This window comes from Physeter macrocephalus, chromosome 14 (assembly GCF_002837175.3).
Source record: "Physeter macrocephalus isolate SW-GA chromosome 14, ASM283717v5, whole genome shotgun sequence".
In the NCBI taxonomy this organism is placed as follows: Eukaryota; Metazoa; Chordata; class Mammalia; order Artiodactyla; family Physeteridae; genus Physeter; species Physeter macrocephalus.
The window spans coordinates 27,756,674-27,776,219 of record NC_041227.1 but is presented as its reverse complement, the minus strand read 5'-3'; the positions used below and the strand labels follow the sequence as shown (position 1 = coordinate 27,776,219).

At 41.6% G+C, this 19,546-nt stretch overlaps 1 protein-coding gene across 2 annotated transcripts in view; it reads left to right on the top strand.

The window, feature by feature from the left end:
* The window catches only part of DNAAF9 (dynein axonemal assembly factor 9), a 153,371-nt gene that overhangs the window by 123,155 nt on the left and 10,670 nt on the right, over positions 1-19,546 (top strand). For both annotated transcript variants that reach the window (XR_003682785.2, XM_024117123.2), the window contains exons 29-31: positions 3,865-3,902; positions 14,127-14,262; positions 17,406-17,492. Coding sequence is in view for 1 of the 2 variants with exons in the window: in XM_024117123.2 (XP_023972891.1) it covers positions 3,865-3,902; positions 14,127-14,262; positions 17,406-17,492 (261 nt within the window). In the remaining variant the exon portion in view is untranslated. The remainder of the gene's footprint in view (positions 1-3,864; positions 3,903-14,126; positions 14,263-17,405; positions 17,493-19,546) is intronic.

The window sequence follows — 19,546 nt, the reverse complement described above, 5'->3', positions numbered from 1 at the left end:
AAATTATGGCCACAGCAGAAGCAGCCCCTCCCATCAAGACCTGAAGAGTTGACTCTACTTCTCACCTGGGCATTGTGACTTGGCTTTGGCCAGTGGGACATCAAGGAACATGAAACAAGCCAAGGCTTGAAAAGCATTTACACATTGGGGTTTGCCCTCTCTTGCTTCTGGGAGCTAAGACCACCATATGAAGAAGCCTGGGCTAGGCTGCTGGAGGATGAAAGACCATGTGGAGAGAGAGGCCCAGCCATCCATTCCTACCATTTGTACTGAGACCCCAGTTGGGCCTGTGAGTGAGACCATCTTAGATAATCATCAGCCCCAGCTGAGCTGCCCCAGGCCAAAACAACTGCCCATTCAACCTCTAAATCATGAGAAATAATAAATCATCATTATTTTAAGCCACTTAGTTTTGGGGTGATTTATTATACTGCAGCAGTGTAAGAAAATAGGTACACTTATACACTCTTTTTTTTTTCATACACTGTTGATAGGAATGTAAATGATTTAATCTCTTTGGAGACAAATATGGCCATTCCATTGCTCAAATTTTATCGTACAGTTATATTTTTACAAATGTGCAAAGATATATATGTATAGGGGTGTTTGTTTCAGGCAGAATTTTTAATTCCAAACAGTAGAGCCCACTCCAGCATGTCTAGCTGGGGAGGAATTTACTAATGTACATTATAGCTTGCAGAGTCTCTAGGAGGGTCAGGCTGTATTGGCTAGGCAGCCAGGTGGAACACTCAAACTTCCTGTAGGGCTGCCCCGGTGAAGGGGATATCTCAACCACTTCCTCCACCAGAAAATTGAGTCTGCTTACCATACATTCCCTCACTCACCATGCTCATTGCCACTTGGAGTCTAGTTGGTAGAACTTCGGCTATATGCCTGCACCAGACAGCAAAAAAGGCTGGAAAAGCAGTTTTCTGCCATTAACGCCAGGGACGGGCCTCCTAATTCCAAGTCTGGGAAAGGTGTTTAGAAGGTACTGGGCAGTCTGAAATATGACAGGTGTGCTCTGCAATGTTCAAGACAACACTATTAATAATATCAAAGAACTGGAAATAATCCAAATGCTCAATTAGTAAGTGACTGGTTAAATTTGGGGATATTCATATAATGCACTGCTATGCAGGCATTTTTTAAAATCAAGTAGATTTTTATCTTCTAACATAGAAAATGGCCATAATATTTTATGAAGTGAGAAAAACAAATTACCAAAACAATGTGTATTTTTTAAATGTTTACTTGTATACGCATAGAAAATATCTAAAAGGATACATGCCAAACTGTGAATAGTTGTTCCTTCTGGGAAATGGCCAGTTCCTTGGGGGAAAATGTTGGATGATGGAGAAACCATTTGATATTTTATAGTATCACGTATATTGCTTCTTTTAATGTAACAGCTTTATTGAAGTTTCTGTGGATATACTTATTCTGGACATTTCATATAAATGGAATCATATAATATGTGGCCTTTTGTGTCTGGCTTCTTTCAGGGTTCATCCATGTTGTAACATGTGTCAGTGTTTCATTCCTTTTTATTGACAAATAGTTCATTGTATGGATATATCACATCTTTTTTATCCATTCATCAGTTGATGGACATTTTAGTTACTTACATCTTTTGGCTGTCATAAATATACTGCTATGAATGTTTATGTATAAGTTTTCATATGGTTGTATGTTTTCTGTTCTCTTGGGTAGAATTACTGGGTCATGTGGTAACTGTATATTTAACTTTTTGAGGAACTGCAAACTTATCCAAAGCCACTGCACCATTTGCATCCTCACCAGCAATGTCTGAGAGTTCCCATTTCTCCACATCTTCACCAATACTTGTTATTGTCTGTTTTCAGTAATATTACAGTTTAGTAGGAAGGACGATATGTAGAGAAAGAAAGGAGTGAGCCAACATTTGTTTTCCACTGTTTGTTAGGCACTGTGATGCTTTACCCCTTTCAAACCTCAAAATCCCCTTTAGGTATTTTGGGAGGCATTTAAGGTAGGCATCATTACTATGTTTTACCATGAGGAAGCTGTTGCTCAGAAAAGTTAAATAATTTTCCAAATGCCACACCCATGACATGTACACAATTAATCATGATATAGGGTAGGAAGTGCTGTAATAAAAGATTCATGTAATTTTATAAGAATTATAAAAAAGCAATGATAACTCATAGTTGGATTAGTAAAGAAAGCCAGCATATGAATTTGAAGGACAGGGATGCCAGAGATGCCAAGATATGAGAAGAAATTGCATGTATGTGCACGTCCATGTGTTCTGAGTATTTTCTTTGCAGCTGTTTAAAGTGAGCAGCTTAATGGCCCTCTACCCTGTCAGATGTTTAAAACATGAGCATCCAACCTGTGATTGTATAAGATGCCTTGAGGGGAAACATTGCTCAACCTTGTCTAAGATGCCACTGGTATGAATTGCTGTGGGCTGCTGCAAGAAAGCAAGCAGGATGCTGAGAAGGGCTTTTAAGGGCATGTACTCAAAAGTCACAGGCACTTACTTGATGGGGACAGACATTTTTCTAAGAATGCATTTGCTGTGTGGCTGGCCATTCACTGGACTATGAGTGCAGTGAAGTCAGTGAGCTCGATTCTTGGGAGACTCTGGTGCGGATGTCTCTTCCTTTGTTCCAGGGCTCCTGACCTTGCTCAGAGCACATGGGGATTCTCCCATGGAATTCTTTAGAAACCATGAAGGAGTCAGGCAAGTGAACTAGATCCACAGCCCAAAGTTGTATTCATCCAGCTCACTCATCCACCAAATTTGGTTCCAAATGGTGTGTGTCTGGCTGTTGTCAGAAATCAAATTAAAAGATGAGGATTTGCCACCACCAAGAAAATTGCAGGAGAGAAACTCCCCTCAGTGTTTTGAACAGCATTAATACCTGCCAGCTACACCAGCAACAATTCAGAGGGTGGCTTCATCAAGTATCTTATTTGCAGGGGAAGAAAACACAGGAGCTCTGTGGTGCCAAACGAACCTGAGTCCCTGTATAAGCTCTCCCATTTCCTAGCTGCATGTGGGACCTTGGGCCAAGTGCTTAGCTTGCTTAGCCAACCTAAACCCACTCTTTGTGGTTTTTAGGTACCCAAGGCACAGGGTGGATGTGAGAATAAAATTGTATATATGAACTGCTTGCACAGTGCCCAGCCCATGGTGAGAACTTATAAAAGGCAGCTATTCGCATTAGTGTTAGCTTTCTTCTCTAAGAAGAGCACTGTGGTGTTTTCGAAGTTTTAAAGCACTGAGAATATGGGCTTTTCTCTGGAGCTTACTGCAGAGCTACAGTTGTTAACTCACACTTTGCATTAGTCACCCTCAATCCAATCAGTCAGTTTCCTACCTTTCATTCACCGTTTGAGCTCAGAGTAGGATTAAAGGGAAACCAGGATTCTCTTGTGCCCATAAAGGGAAATATGGCAACTTTGGTACTGAAGGCCCTTGGCACAGTAGGCAAAATAATTCTCATTTTCCCTTGAAATTTCCCCTTTACTGTCAGGACAGTATCTCTTTGGGAGGGTGGAAAAGAAGACCAAGTTCTCTTTCTCCATTTCCTATAGTCTTGAGAGCTGGCCCTATCCTCAGTATCCCCTCTTCAACATTCCACCAAGAGTTGGCCACTTTGGGACTTCTGTGGGGTTTCTGGCTTAGGGGAACTTTGGTTCAAAGCTATGAAAACCTTTTGTATAATCATGGCTATCCTTAATGTTCAGTGTTGCCTGGCAGTTGCCCCACTGAGTAAGTCATCTTGTATGTTAGTGATATTCACATTTTTGGGAGAAATAACCAATGAAAGTTCTGAGATTAATGGTTTTAAAATATTTCTTTTTTCTCCCTAGATTTCTTTTTCCTAAATTTCTCGACCAGTGTTCACAAGGTAAGCAATATGCTCTATTTTCGCTTGCATGCCTTTCAAATTATGTTTAGATGCAACAGACTTTTCTTCATGCTCCCACCTACCATTCTGAAATCTAAAGCAAATAAAACTGATCCAGGGAAAACTTGGGCATTTTTTGCTTTCATATTTGATAGGCAGATTTCTTCCAAGAATTTGTCTCTTAATGATAATAAATTGCCATGGCAACACCTTTTCTGAGCTGGGCTTAAGTCTGCCCTGGCCTTCCAGCTAACGTCAGTGGACTGAATAGGTATTCCTAGCCTGTGGATCAGCAAGATTTTAATGCGTTTCTGCTGTCCCATGAGTGAGAGTATGGCCGAGTAGAACCTTCTCCCTTAGCCTGCTACATATACTGAAATTTTCCACGTCTCCTTTGTAACATTTATAAAAAGCCACTCATCCTGTAGGTTATACTCAGCCTTGCATTGTCCTACCATCTGGCAGCCTGGGAGCAGAACTTTTTAGTCATATTAGCTATGATGGCTGGAGACCCAGAATAAATTCTAAATTTCCTACAGTTAGTGATAAAATACTTACTGTTGTCAGAAGGCCTGGGGTCTGGGCTTCCTGAAACAGCCCAGCAAGTAGAAATCAGATAGAAGAAAATAACTCAGTGTCACCAGCACAGTTTTGCCCTGTTGATCCCATTGCCAATCCACAGGGAATGGAGACAACAGAGCATTCGTAGAGCTGTTGTCTTGGGAAAGAGCTGAGCTGGAGGCTGTGCAGGGCAGGAGGCCGGGTCACTGGAGAGAAGAATGTGTATGTTGGACTGCTGCACCAGGGAGTCTCAAGTCTAGCTTTTAGAGGCCCCTGTTGCTTTCTAGGCACTGCACCCCAGAAACAGAGTTGAATGGAGGTTGGCTGGGCCTATCCACAGTGTACACCACAGGTAGATTAAAGAGATTTTATAGGGGCTGGGTCAGTAGGATCTGGTAACAGACTAGATGGAGGGACATTGAAAAAGGGGGTATCTGGAATGACTCCTAGGTTTCTAGCTTGGGAGATTGGGAAGGTTGGTGGTACCTATCCTTGTAATAGACTACATAGGAGAAAACATAGGTCCAGGAGATAACCAAAGTGAGCTGTCTGGTCCTTCGATAAATGTTTGGAAGTCATGATCAAAGCCAAGGGTGTGGGCTATAGGAAGCCCCTCTGACTATGTGATTGATCACATGATCGATCACATGATGATTGCCACCCTAGTGCCCCTTGGCTTCTTGACACTTTCTCCTTCAGTGCCCCTGTGCTTTTTTTGCATGTGGGAGAAAGATGATCAGGCTACCTTGGCAAAGAACCTTAAGCAAGTGTTCTGTCTTTACTGTCCATGAACCTGGGCCAGTATTACAAGAGGAAAGCTCTTTTAGGCCAAGACAGAATGAGTTCTGTCTGGGATTTTGTAGGCTTATTTCATTAACACTGCCTTCCAACTCATTGTTCAAAGGCAATGTGTGTCAATTCTGTGCTTATATAAAGAAAGCTGGGGTGGGGGTGGGAGGACTTCCCTGGTGGTCCAGTGGTTAAGAATCCGCCTTCCAATGCAGGGAACTTGGGTTCAATCACTGGTTGGGGAGCTAAGATCCCACATGCCGTGGGGCAACTAAGCACATGCGCTGCAACTACTGAGCATGCGAGCCACAACTAGAGAGCCTGCATGCTGCAACTACAGAGCCCACACGCTTTGGACCCCGCACGCCACAAGAAGAGAGAAGCGTGTGCACCACCACAAAAGATCCTGCATGCCACAACTAAGACCCAACGCAGCCAAAAATAAAATAAATAAATAAATATGTTTTTTTAAAAAGAATTAAAAGGAAAAAAAAAAAGCTGGGGGAATTCCCTGGCAGTCCAGTGGTTAGGACTCGACGTTTTCACTGCCATGGCCTGGGTTCAGTCCCTGGTCGGAGGACTGAAAAAAAAAAAAGAAAGCTGGGAATGTGATCAGATGTAGACAGATAACCTTGAGGCCATATATGCTGTTTTCTGAACTGCAAAGGGCTTGTTAAGTGATAGTGCCTTGGTAGACATCTTCCCCTTACATCTGGGCCAAGAGGACCCTATAGACTGATCTGACCTAATTCACCATGGGCATGGACCTCTGGGGAGAGAGGAGATAAAATGCAAGTATTTCTTCCTCCTCAGAGATTTGGTGGCTGTCTTAGAGGTAGGATCTGCCACCGGTAGACAAACATTTCATGTCCCAAGGGAGCAGTTGCCTCCCTTCGCTCCTGTTCATGAGTCAAGCTCTCTGATTCATTGCTTTTACAACAAAGGATTATTTTACAATGAGCAGAGCACTATATTGCAGCCACAAGATGATGTGTATTACAGAAATCCAAGGATTAGGAAATAATCTCAATGCTTAAACAACAAGCAAGGCTCATTATAATGCTGACTTTAAAACAGAGCACAGATAATTTACTACCATGACCTGCTTTTAGATGTATCTGTAGATAGACAAAAGAAGTGAGATTTGTATTCTTCTGGGCTGCTGGAAGTCTTTAGCCAGACTGGGGTGGTCAAACAGAACTCAGAGATTTTTCTCCACTCTTGGGAACGGACCAGTCCAGGCTGCCTGCTCACTCACAGCCCAGACTGGTGAGGCGTTGGCCAAATCAGAGTAACCACTCCTTGATAACAGAGCTGAAGGAAGCTCCCGGCCCAGGCAAGATGAAACCGCTCATGATGGCCTCTTCACCCTGTGCTCCAGATAACTGCTGTACCTTGCCTTGAAGATGGCATTTCCTCTTGGCAGGTAGCAGATTGCATAGCTGGCCTAAGGAATGCTGGGGATAATCCTTTAGCTTGTTTCTCCACAAAGCAAAGCTCCTTTTCTATGTCCAATTCCTGACCTAGAATCCAAAGCCCACAGTGTTTGTCTACATGGTACTCATGGGGCAGACAGGACTTTGGGCAAGGTATCTGTCAGAGACTCAGATCCTAGCCTTTTCTCAGGCAGGCCAAGCCTGTGCTTGTGACCCTGCTGCATGCCACTCAGGTTGGCACATTCGCAGTAATCTGACTCTCCAGTTTCTTCTGCCCAAGAAGATGCTAAGTAGAGTCCTAGGGTCTTTACAGATCTTCTCTCAGCCTTTCCTGACTCCTCACTGCAAGATCCACCACAGCTATTCTTGTCTTCCACCCCTGGGAATGTCATGGGCCTCTTGCAGGAGCCGGCTCCCATAACTGCCATCTCTGGAATGTGCTGAGCCTTCTAGAACCCTGCCTGCTACCCCACTGTGCCACATTCTGGGCCTGGCTGCTTGGCCTTGCTTTACTCAGTTTCCAAAGGCCCCAGCCACTTCCTGTGGCTGCACCAGGACATGGGGCTCTGGCAGTAGGCTCACCAGGCCGTCCTCACTGCCTCCCCACAGCCTCCAGAGTGACCTTTCTAGATGGGAATGGGAGCACAGGCACTACCAGTGTCACCTTTGTTAGGAGGCTTTCCTGAAACTCTAACTTCAGGTGGTCCATCTTAATGTTAAAGCTTATGAACAAGGAAGGCATGTGAGGAACCTTTTTAAAATAGAATAAACAAAATGCAGACATAGTCTCCATTTGAATTCCTAAGTCTTGTGTTGTTACCACATCTAGGCCATACCTGAAGACCTTGAGAATAGAAGTTTTAAGTGTAGGAGAAGCTGTTAAGAAAATGTGGTTCTGTATATTCCTATATACTTGTATATGCATAGACTATCTGAGGAGGCATACCCAAAATCTGGTTATTAGTGGTTGCCTCTGTGGAGGAGAAATAAGGCGCAGGGTGCCAGAGAAGGGAAGAAGAAACTTGAACACCCTTTTGTACCTTATGAATTTTGCACCAAAAATATGTATATACTAATAAATCTTAGAAACCTTTCCAGATGACTGTCTGATGAATGGTACTTGCTCAGACCTGCAAGTGGGAGAATTTTTGGCATGTGGGTACCCACAGCTTAGTTTCTTAGGCAGCTGCCTCGGAGGTCAGGTTGCATGTGTCTTTTATTACACTTCATTCATTTGTTCATTTATTCAGCAAATCTTTATCTAATGCCTGCTGTAACCCAGTCCTGGGGGATTAAGAAAGGCTTCTGGAAGAGGTGCTATTCAAATTGTCTACACCCTAAAGGAGGAGTTGGCCCTCCTTCAAAAAAATGAGAGAAAAGATGGCTCCAGGCAGAAGAAATAGCAAGATTGAAGGCCTGATGGTGATTAGAGTATGACTAGGGCCCTGAGGAAGTGCATCATGCAGATAGGTCAAGCAGGCCAAGAAGTTTAGATATCAGCCTAAAAATTATTGAAATGCATTAAATATTTTAAGTAGGGAAGTGACTTGATCAGATTTATGTTTTTGAAAGATTACTCTTACTACAGTAGGAAGAATGAATTGTAGTAAAGGAAGCCTGGAAGTAGAGAGAATGAGCAGTAACCTAGTGAAGAGAGAGCAGTGGTCTAAACCAGGCAAATGGTAGCAGGGACTGAGAGTGGAGGGTGGACGATGACCCAGGTTTGGGGAACTGGGCAGTCGGTGTGCCTTTTACCAAGTGACCACTTGGATGTCAGGGTAAGCCATTGAGGAAACTCACCCTTGAATCCTCAGAGGTCTTTCAAGCACTGTGCAGAGGCATATGGGCCATATTTACCTAAGGCAGGCTGACTTGCTGTGGAGCACTAACAGATACCTGCGAAGAGCAGGACTCATGTCTCAGAACCAAGGAACCAATAGATTCCCGAACAGTGTGTAAGCACGCAGGAAGCAGATTATGTGCTCAGCAGTCGAGCCCTATCTCCTAACATCTATGATCCTAGGCATATTGTATACCCTTTGTGTGTGCCCTGTCCCCATTGTAACACACGACCATTGACATGAAGCTCCTAACCTCTGTTCCCTGATTGCGAATGGAACGTGGTTATGAGGTTAGATTCAGTCTTCAGAGTTTTGGAACACTTTTTATAAGTATGATTGGTGAGAGGAAGGAAGTATCACTAACTTCTGCCTCAGACCAGAGGCAGGGGCGAGGGGTCCTGGAAGTTGCCTTCAAACCAGTGATAGCCACTCATCTAAACCATGGGCTCAGCAGCCTAGGCTGGTGAGAGTCATGTGACTTACCTTCCTGCTTGTTGCTGTGGCTAAGGTGTGCCACAGCCACCTCTGTCAGTCTGAGGAATGGATCGGTCCAGGCTCCTTGGTGGACATGTAAGGGTCCCATTCCCAAATGATGAGATGGTGGTGGTAGTAGTGTCAGGTTGCATTTAATGAGTTCTTACTCTCTGTAACCTGTGATAAAGCATTTCACAGATAACCTGGAGGTATGTGTTCCCCTCTGACAGAGGAGGAAATTTGGGCTCAGAGAGAAAGTTGAGCAATTTGCCTAATGTCACCCATGGATAATTAGTGGAACCGAAAATTCAGACTCAGGTTTGCTTGGCTCTAAAACCCATGCTTTAATCTTTACCTTAGCTATCTTTTTACATATATGAAGAAGATAAATAAAAATATAAGCCTTATATTTTAAGCACCGCCTGTGTTATTCAAAGGAGCTCTCGTAGTTCAGAGAAAGGGAGACAGCAAGGTGGCATGAGGGGAGGATTGGGATGGTAAGGTATTAGAGAAGATTGTAAGGAAGAAGTAAGCTTTACCAAAAAAATTTTTTAAAGGGCTTAAGTGAAAAAAGGCACAGAGTGGTAGAGTATGCCACTGTTTGTGGGAAAAATGTATACATACACATTTACTTGTAAATACTCAGCACACATCTGGAAGAAAACTCTGATAAATATGGTTGCCTCCAGGGACAGAAGTAGGTTGCTGGGTTGGAAGGGAATTTACTTTCTCTGTGAACCCTTCCGTACATTATGAGTTTTGCCCTCAAAAACTAAGTACAGCTAATTCTTTAAAAAACAAAACACTTGACTGAAGTAAACAGTATTAGTAAGAGTCCTCTGTACTGAATATTCATTATTCAGGATCCTACAATTACAGGTTTACTTAGGAAAGCTGAAGTCTCATAATTTAGAGACATTCACTTATGAACTAATCGTTTATAAAACTAGTCTCTATTAGTAAAAAGATTGATGATGAGCATTGAGTTTTCTTAGGTATAGAATTAATTATAACATCTATGAGGGCTTCCCTGGTGGCGCAGTGGTTGAGAATCCGCCTGCCGATGCAGGGGACACGGGTTCGTGCCCCGGTCCGGGAAGATCCCATATGCCGCAAAGCGGCTAGGCCCGTGAGCCATGGCCGCTGAGCCTGCACATCCGGAGCCTGTGCTCCACAACGGGAGAGGCCACAACAGTGAGAGGCCCGCATACCGCAAAAAAAAAAAAAAAAAAAAAAAAAAATCTATGAGAATGCTATTACAAAATAGAATATAAATGTTGAAAATCTCAAAAACCTATAAATGAAATTATATTTAATAAAAAATTAGGAGGCAACAAGAGAGAGATATTACCTCTACATCTTCTCAAGTGGGAGATCAGTAAATTTTAAAGCTGTTAAGTTAAGTTGTAAAGAGTTAATTGTACTCTTTAAAGATACAAAATTATCCACTTGGGCTTCCCTGGTGGCATGGTGGTTAGGAATCCACCTGCCAAGTCAGGGGACACGGGTTTGAGCCCTGGTCTGGGAATATCCCACGTGCCGCGGAGCAGCTAAGCCCATGAGCTACAACTACTGAGCCTGCACTCTAGAGCCCACGAGCCACGACTGCTGAAGCCCGCACTCCTAGAGCCTGTGCTCCACAACAAGAGAAGCCACCGCAATGAGAAGCCCGCACACCGCAATGAAGAGTAGCCCCCACTCGCCACAACTAAAGAAAGCCTGCACACAGCATCGAAGACCCAGCACAGCCATAAATAAATAAATTTATAAGAACAGTAAAACTTTTTTTAAAAAGTATCCACTGGAGGAACTATAAAATTATTAATGTAACCAACCAGAACATGATAGTGGAGAAGTGGGACAAATTTAAGGGTATATGAGCTTCCTTGTCTGTCATATGGAAAAGTCAAAAGACATTGTCTAAAGGTGACATAAGGATAGCTATCATAAGAACATAAAACAGACTATAAGCCCACCACTTATCAGAAGGAAAGCAGAAAACAGAATGCAGAAATCATACTGCTAAAAGTTAAAAAAAATTTTTTTAATAGAATTCCACATAAACAAGGTAACAGAAACAAAGTGTCATTAAATATAAATGGAATAAACACCTATTAAAAAGAAAAGTATCTCAGATTAAACCAAAAAATAGAATCTAATTATATGATGTTCTGTACAAGAGAAGCATCTAAAACTAAGTAAGGATGGTGATGAAAGAACGGACAAGATATAACAGACGAATGCAAACAAAAAGAAATGAGGTTGATATTAATAACAGCAGGGTTGAATACCAGGCAGAATACTGAAGAGTCTAAAAAGGGCAGTTTTGGGATTTTCCTGGTGGTCCAGTGGTTAAGACTCCATGCTCCCACTGCAAGGTGCACGGGTTCAATCCCTGGTCAGGGAACTAAGATCCCACATGCCACGCAGCATGGCCAATAAATAAATAAATAAATAAAAGGGCAATTTTTAATGATAAAGGACACCATCTACAACCTGTCATGAATATTTTTCTGTACCAAATAATTCAAAAGAAAGCATATACCTTTAAGTTACTATGTTACTAAACAAGAAATAATTTTTCTTTTTATTGAGATATAATTGACATATAACATTGTATTAGTTTCAAGTGTACAACAGACTGATTTGATGTTTGTATACATTGCAACATGATAACCACAGTAAGTTTATTTAACATGCATTGCCTTACATAGTTACAAAACAATTTTTTTCTTATGATGAGAACTTTGAAGATCTACTCTCTTAGCAACTTTTAGTTATTCAATACAGTATTATTAATTATAGTTACCATGCTGTACATTACATCTCCATGACTTGTTTTATTACTGGAAGTTTTTACCTTTTGACTCTCTTCTCCCATTTCTCTCACCCCCTACCCCCTGCTTCTGGCAATCACCAGTTTGTTCTCTGTATCTATGGGCTTGGTTTTTGTTTTTGTTTTTTGTTTTTGTTTTTGTTTTTAGATTCTGCATATAAATGAGATCATATAATGAGATCATATGGTATTTCTCTGTCTGACTTATTTCATTTAGCATAATGCCCTTGAGGTCCATCCATGGCAAGATGGCAAGATTTCATTCTCTTTATGGCTGAGTAACATTCATATATATATCATATATATCATATATAAGATATATATATATATAAGATATATATATCTTATATATAAGATATATCTTATATATATAAATATATATCTTAGATATATCTTATATCTTATATCTTATATATATAAGACATATCTTATATGTTATATCTTATATATATATAAGACATATCTTATATCTTATATATATATCTTATATCTTTTATATATATCTTATCTTATATATATATCTTATATATATATATATATAAGATATATCTTATATCTCCTTTATCCATTCATCCACTAATGGACACTAATGGACACTTAGGTTGTTTCCATATCTTGCTATTGTGAATAATACTGCAATGAACATGGGTGTGCAGACAGCTCTTCAAGATAGTGATTTCAGTTCCTTCTGGTACATTCCAGAAGTGGAATTCTTGGATCATATGGTACTTTTATTTTTAATTTTTTGAGGAATCTCCATCCTGTTTTCCATAGTGTCTGTACCACTATGGAACTGGCATTCCCAGCAACAGTGTACAAGTTTCCCTTTTCTCCACATCCTCAGCAACACTACTTATTTCTTGTCTTTTTGAGAATAGCCATTCTAACAGGTGTGAAATGCTATCTCATTGTGGCTTTTTTAAATAATGAATTAGGCATTCAACTTAAGAAGTTAGATAAAGAACAAGAACTTTTTAAAAACTAGATTATAATAAAAAAGATTGAATATATAAACCAGATATATCTAGCATGTTAAGCAACACTATGGAGATGCAATCAGCAAAATCTGGACTGAGAGAAATATACAAGATGCAGTTTTTCAACAAATAAATCACAAAGAAGTAAGAAGAAAACTATAGATTGAAAGAGAATTACGAGATGCATCAGTGAAATATAATGTATGAGCTTTGTTTGGTTCCTGTTTCCAAAAAATTAAGAAAATATTCTTGAGACAGAAAAATTTGAATATGGACTAGATATTTTATATTAAAGAATTTATTGTTAATCATTCATTTTTTTAAAGAGTCCTTATCTTATGATAATATATACTGAGATATTTTTGGATGAAATAATAGAATGTCTATTATTGGCTTCAGAATCATCCAGTGGGGAAGGAGAGGAAAGGAGAAAAGGTTGGGGTATGGTATAGAAGAAATAGTTAGCCAAATGTTGATCTTTCTTGAAGCCAATTGATGGGCTCATGGGCGTTCATTATACTATTTTTTTCTACTTTTGTGTATGTTTGAAATTTTCACAGTATTAAGTGAATAAAAATGGTTGAATAACACAAATGCAAATGATATTATAACAGAAATGGTGTATATGCTGTGATCCTAGCCATGTAAAAATAAGTATGGAAGAGGTATTACAATTGCATTGGCATGGTGGGATGTAGCAAATTCTCTGATTTTGAAATTATCTGTAGTGCTGTGGATTTTACTTCTGTATTTTCACAGAAAGGTTGAGAGTGATTGTGGCCCACTCCACAACCTCTCTTTACATGTGCCACCCTTCCTTACTGTGTCACTCTGTGAATATCTTTGTTAGCACTTACCTTGGAACTGTGGGTCCATGGGTGAGACTTCTTGACTGTGCACTCTTTGAGAATGGTTAGCACCTGACATATGGTTTGTGCTTGGTACATGTCTGTGTTCTGAACTGGTGAAAAGTCACTGGCCACCAGTTCCTGATGAGGTTAAGTACGTGGGATATAGAAAGCGCCCTTAGATGAAAAAGCTCCAGGTATCAAAGCGGAATTAAGAAGACAGAGGAGGTTAGGACGTGAGGCAGCCACAGAGTTGAGGCCATTCACTCCAAGAGGTTGCAGTGGCAGAAGGAGGAGCAGAATGATGGCTATGTATATCAGTGTTGGGTGGCAGGGGTGTCTACATGAGGGGGCTGCTAGAAGGGATGATCAGGGGAGGGAGCAAGGGCTCACATTTGTGCAAACCCTCAGCCCCAGTCAGGACTCTATAAAGGCTGAACTGTTTTTGGTTTTGTTCCCCAGGCCTGGTGAGTAATGTGGTGTTCACCAGTCACACCACAGAGCAGAGGCACCCTCTCCTCATTCAGTTGCAGAGCCTCATCAGAGCTGCCAATCCTTCCGCAGCCTTCATTCTTGCAGAAAATGGGATTGTCACCAGGTAAACTTACCAGTTCACTTCACTCCGCAGGACCAGCCACTTTCTCAGATGCAGCAGTCTGGCTATGGCCCACTGGGTCCTTCCACTGTATCAAAGACCTGAGCATTTATAAAAGTCAGGTCTTGAAGTGCTTTTTTTTTTTTTTTAATTTATTTATTTTATTTTTATTTATTTTTGGCTATGTTGGGTCTTTGTTGCTGCAGGTGGGCTTTCTCTAGTTGCGGCGAGCGGGGGCTACTCTTCATTGCGGTGGCTTCTCTTGTTGCAGAGCACGTGCTCCAGAGCGCAGGCTCAGTAGTTGTGGCTCACGGGCTTAGTTTCTCTGTGGCATGTGGGACCTTCCCGGACCAGGGCTCGAACCTGTGTCCTCTGCACTGACAGGCGGATTCTTAACCACTGCGCCACCAGGGAAGCCCTTGAAGTGCTTTTTTTTTTTTTTTTTTTAAAGGGGACCTTGGACCCCCTCAGTTTTTAAATTTATTTATTTATTTTTGGCTGTGTTGGGTCTTCGTTTCCGTGCGAGGGCTTTCTCTAGTTGTGGCAAGCGGGGGCCACTCTTCATCGCAGTGCGTGGGCCTCTCACTATCGCGGCCTCTCTTGTTGCGGAGCGCAGGCTCCAGACGCGCAGGCTCAGTAGTTGTGCCTCACGGGCCCAGTTGCTCCACGGCCTGTGGGATCTTCCCAGACCAGGGCTCGAACCCGTGTCCCCTGCATTAGCAGGCAGACTCCCAACCACTGCACCATCAGGGAAGCCCCCCTTGAAGTGCTTTTGATGCTGTGTAAAAATCACCAAGAGGACCCCACATGTTAGTATCCTGTACTGTTTTGAGATGTTTTGTTTTGATGCATTCACGTTCTCATCATTAAAGGATGGAAGTCAAGACTCTCTCAGTGTTCTTTGTGTTAAGATGTGAGAGAAATGGCATAGAAACATAGGGAAATTATATCTTTACTTCATAGACCTGGGTTCAAATTACAAACTAAAAATAGAGAATTAGTGACTTTGTGTGTATGTATGTATGAAAACATCTTGTCATATAGCAGTTTTGTTTGCTCAATAAGGTGCTAAAAGGTGTATACTTTTCATATAGTTTTGACTTTTGAGCAATGCACATATTTTACACATTCAAAAATTAAGTCAACAAGGAGGGAAAAAATACAAAAAAGTGAATCCATCTGTATACCAAAGTAATAAGAACCGTACATATGCAAAATAATTCAAGTAGCTTCTGAGCATAATCCTCTGTTGGAACCCTGATTGCAAATGACATCACTGATTAGAGAAGGGAGATTATAAATATGAAATGGGAAAGGTAAGGAAAAACCCTGCAAATGTTGGAGTTGCATTGGGGGACTCGATATAAACTCATTATTTCAAAAAAAAAGTATATTCCCTAGCTCTTTCCATTAAAAGGAACCAGAAATAATACCCTTTCCATTAAAAGGGACTAGAAATAATAATAGCAATTAATACTTCTACCTCTAGATCTTAATTTCTAAGTACCAATCCCCACTACAAGGTATCAGGACTCTTTGGAGAATTGGCTGATTGCAGGTTTAGGAAGTGAAAGTACAAGGTGAGCCTAGTACATTTTATGACAAAAAAGCAGGGAAGTATTCAAAGATTAGTGGAGATATGATGAAAGGATACAGAAGCTAGCTTACATAGCTCCCACTAGGCAAATTTGGGACAAGTTGAGTATATGAGAGAGCCATGATAATAATGGATTATATAGCACATGGAGTAAAATGAGTCTGTGATGATACTAAAAAAAGGGAGAGAGACAGAACAGTAAAGCTCTTCTTTATAGAAGAATGCTAGCTAATAAATAAATAAGGATTTATAGTACTAGAAAGTCACCATTTTGTAAACTTTCGTGTAATACTTGATTTAAGCAAGAGATATCAATGGATGCTAAAAGCAGTGGATGACAGATTGTTAAGGAAAAGGATATTCACTTGTCTCAAAGTATCTGTCACGGGACCTCCCTGGTGACGCAGTGGTTAAGAATCTGCCTGGCAATGCAGGGGACACAGGTTCAATCCCTGGTCCGGGAAGATCCCACATGCCACAGAGCAACTAAGCCCATGCGCCACAACTACTGAGCCTGCTCTCTAGAGCCCGCGAGCCACAGCTACTGAGCCCATGTGCCACAACTGCTGAAGCCTGCGCACCTAGAGCCTATACTCTGCAACAAGAGAAGCCACTGTACTGAGAAGCCCGCGCACTGCAATGAAGAGTAGCCCCCGCTGTTCCGCAACTAGAGAAAGCCCGTGCACAGCAACGAGGATGCAGCGCAGCCATAAATAAATAAATAAAATAAATAAATGAATAAATAAAAAGTATCTGTCACTACACAGGCTACTTTCTACTTACAAAGAGGGAAGAGTACCTTCACAATGGAGAGGTCTAATCTAGAAAACATGACATTGACCAAATGATTAACTTAGCAAGACCACTAATGGGATAAAACTGACATCATGTGCCTCCTTCGTGACACTGTGGGAAGGACACAACATCACTTGGCCATTAATCTTGCCAGAAATGTTTAGCTGAATCTAATCATGAGGAGCAACCAGACAAATCCAGGTTGTGGGACACAAGACAGCTGGCATGTACTCTTCAAAAATGTCAGTTCCATGGGAAACAAACAAAAAAAGTTGGAGGAATTGTTCCAGACTGAAGGAAGATAAAGATTATAAATTAATGAGCAATCCTTGATTGGATCCTGAGTGCCCTATCCCCCCAAAAAGGGGAAATTTGAAAATGGATGTATATTAGATCAATACTTCTCCAACTTTAAGGTGCATATGAACCTCTTGGGGATCTTATTAAAATGAGGGTTCTGATTCAGTAGGTCTGGAGTAGGCTAGAGATCCTGCATTTCCACCAAACTCCCATGTGATACCAGTGCTGCTTGTCCTCAGTATTAAATTCCCTCAGTGTGATAATACTGTTGTGGTTCTTCAAGAGAATGTGCTTGTTCTTAGAGATGCATACTAAAGTATTTAGGGGTGAAATAACAGAAAAAAATATATATGTATGTACTTGTATGTGTGTATGGGGGTGTAGAGAGTAAGCAGAATGTACAGGTTAAGGTTAATAGTTCTAATTAACCTGGGTTTTCTGTATGTTTTCAAAGGAATGAAGACATTGAACTGATTCTCTCAGAAAATAGTTTTTCGAGTCCTCAGATGCTACGATCTCGATATCTAATGTACCCTGGCTGGCAAGTATCATCATTGAAAAGTAGCTAAGATATCTTTATAAACTCAGTGATTTATTTATTTACAGGAAAGAAAAAGAGAAAGTGAAAATACCAGGTGTGCTCTAGGAGGGTGACAATGGCAGCTGCAACAGCCTGCCATGTCCCAGTAACCACTGGCCTTACTGGAAGCCCAGTGATTCACATCTTGGGGTCCAAATTGAGACCCTTGCTGGATGTTGAGACTTAAGGAGTCATGTTATAGGCCTTAAGCACAATGGTATCCTTTGTTTCCTCTAGCCTCTAGTGAGGGTGAGGTGGCCGGCATGGAACCAAGGAGTTATGACCCTCCCGGGTGAGAGAGTCTCTTCTGAGAATAGTCAGTCCTCTAGGGTTCCCATCTGACAGGTAGGTTCCCTGCTGTTGTGGCCCAGGGGATGTTCTGTGCTCTGCAGGTGGCTTCCTAACCTGAACCTGTCCTCCAGATAGGAGAGGAAGAGAAAAGAGAGTGTAAAGTGCACTGTAATCACATTTCCAGCATCACCTGACCACTTACTGTGTGCTACACATTGTTCTAAGACTTCGTTCTCCAGTATGGCAGCCACTAGCCACATTTGGCTACTTGATAAAATGTAAATGTATAGTAATAAAAATAAAGTAAAATTTAAAATTTAGCCTTTTACTCACACAAGCCGCATTTCAAGTGCTTAACAGCTACCTGTGACTAGTAGCTACTGTCTTGGACAGTTCAGATCCAGAACATTTCCATCATCACAGAAAGTTTTGTTCACAGTGCCACTCTAAGAGTTCAACCTGTGTTATCTCATTCATCCTCAAACCAAGCCTGCAAGGTGGACTCCATTATTTTCTTCATTCTAGAGATAAGGTAACTGAGGCAGCAAGGACTTAAATGTCTTGTCCAAAGTCCCACAGCTAGTAAATGAAAGAGTTGGGTTTCAAACCCAGGTTGTGTGGCTTCAGAGCCTGTATTTTTTTTTTTTGAAATGTAATAGATTTACAAAGTTGTGTTAATTTCTGCTGTACAGCAGAGCCTGTACTCTTAACCAGCATGCTGCACTTGTCCTTGTACGGAATGGATAACTAGTTTTGCTCTGTTGAAGGTTCAGGGGAAGACAGTTGTTAAAGCTTAGCCAAAATTGATCCCTCATGTTGATTTGGATCATCTTTATTATCCTCACTCACTTCCCTCAGCCACCTCTGTGTGTCCTCCAACCACCCCTTACATCACCAGTATTTTGTACCAGCAAAAAACTGATTGTACTATCCTGTTTAAAAAAAAAAAAAAAGTCAATTTGTAAAATTGAAGGTTTTCAGGCTTATTTTTAGAAGGAACCTCTGGTTTGAGTCACATCATACTTAAACAGTGAGTAAGTGGATCATTCCTTATGCCTGAACAAGACAATAATATCTTAGCTAAAAAGAAAAAGATGGAGCTTCTGGGGTGAAACTCTCCTCTCCAGTGGTTACAGCTACTGACCTTTTTGCTGCCCACACCTCTGGGCCTGGGCCTGAGACTTCTGTCATCTCCACCTGGTGCCTAGGGAAGCACCTATTCTCCAGTCCATACCAACTCATTGTGAGCATGGCATACATTAACCTAGCTCAGGGCACAGACTTTTCTGGAGGCAGACCGATCTAGGACAGAGACAGGTATGAGGGAGTTCATTAGAAGGCTCTGTGAATCTAGAGTCTGAAATCTTCCTTTATCAGGAAGATCAGCCCTTGTAGAGAATCAGAGATGGAGGGGCCTCAGAATCACTGTTCAGGCCCTCCCTTCCAAGTTCATTCCTAGGAATCAGATGATTTACTCTTTTAACAAGATGGCAGTCATCAGATTCCTGCTCATTGCTATACATTACTCCCCTCTCTCCTTGGGTGAGGGCCACCACCTCAGAGTGAACAGGCTTTAGCTGCAGGATGTGCTCAGCTTTGTGCTGTGCAGATTCTCAGCTATTCCCCTCCCACAGCCCTCTGTTGTCACCGACCCCACCCCCACCTCCCCTGGTAGAAGGGCTTGTTCCTAGTCTGTAAGGAAACCTTGTACTCTTCCCCTGGCC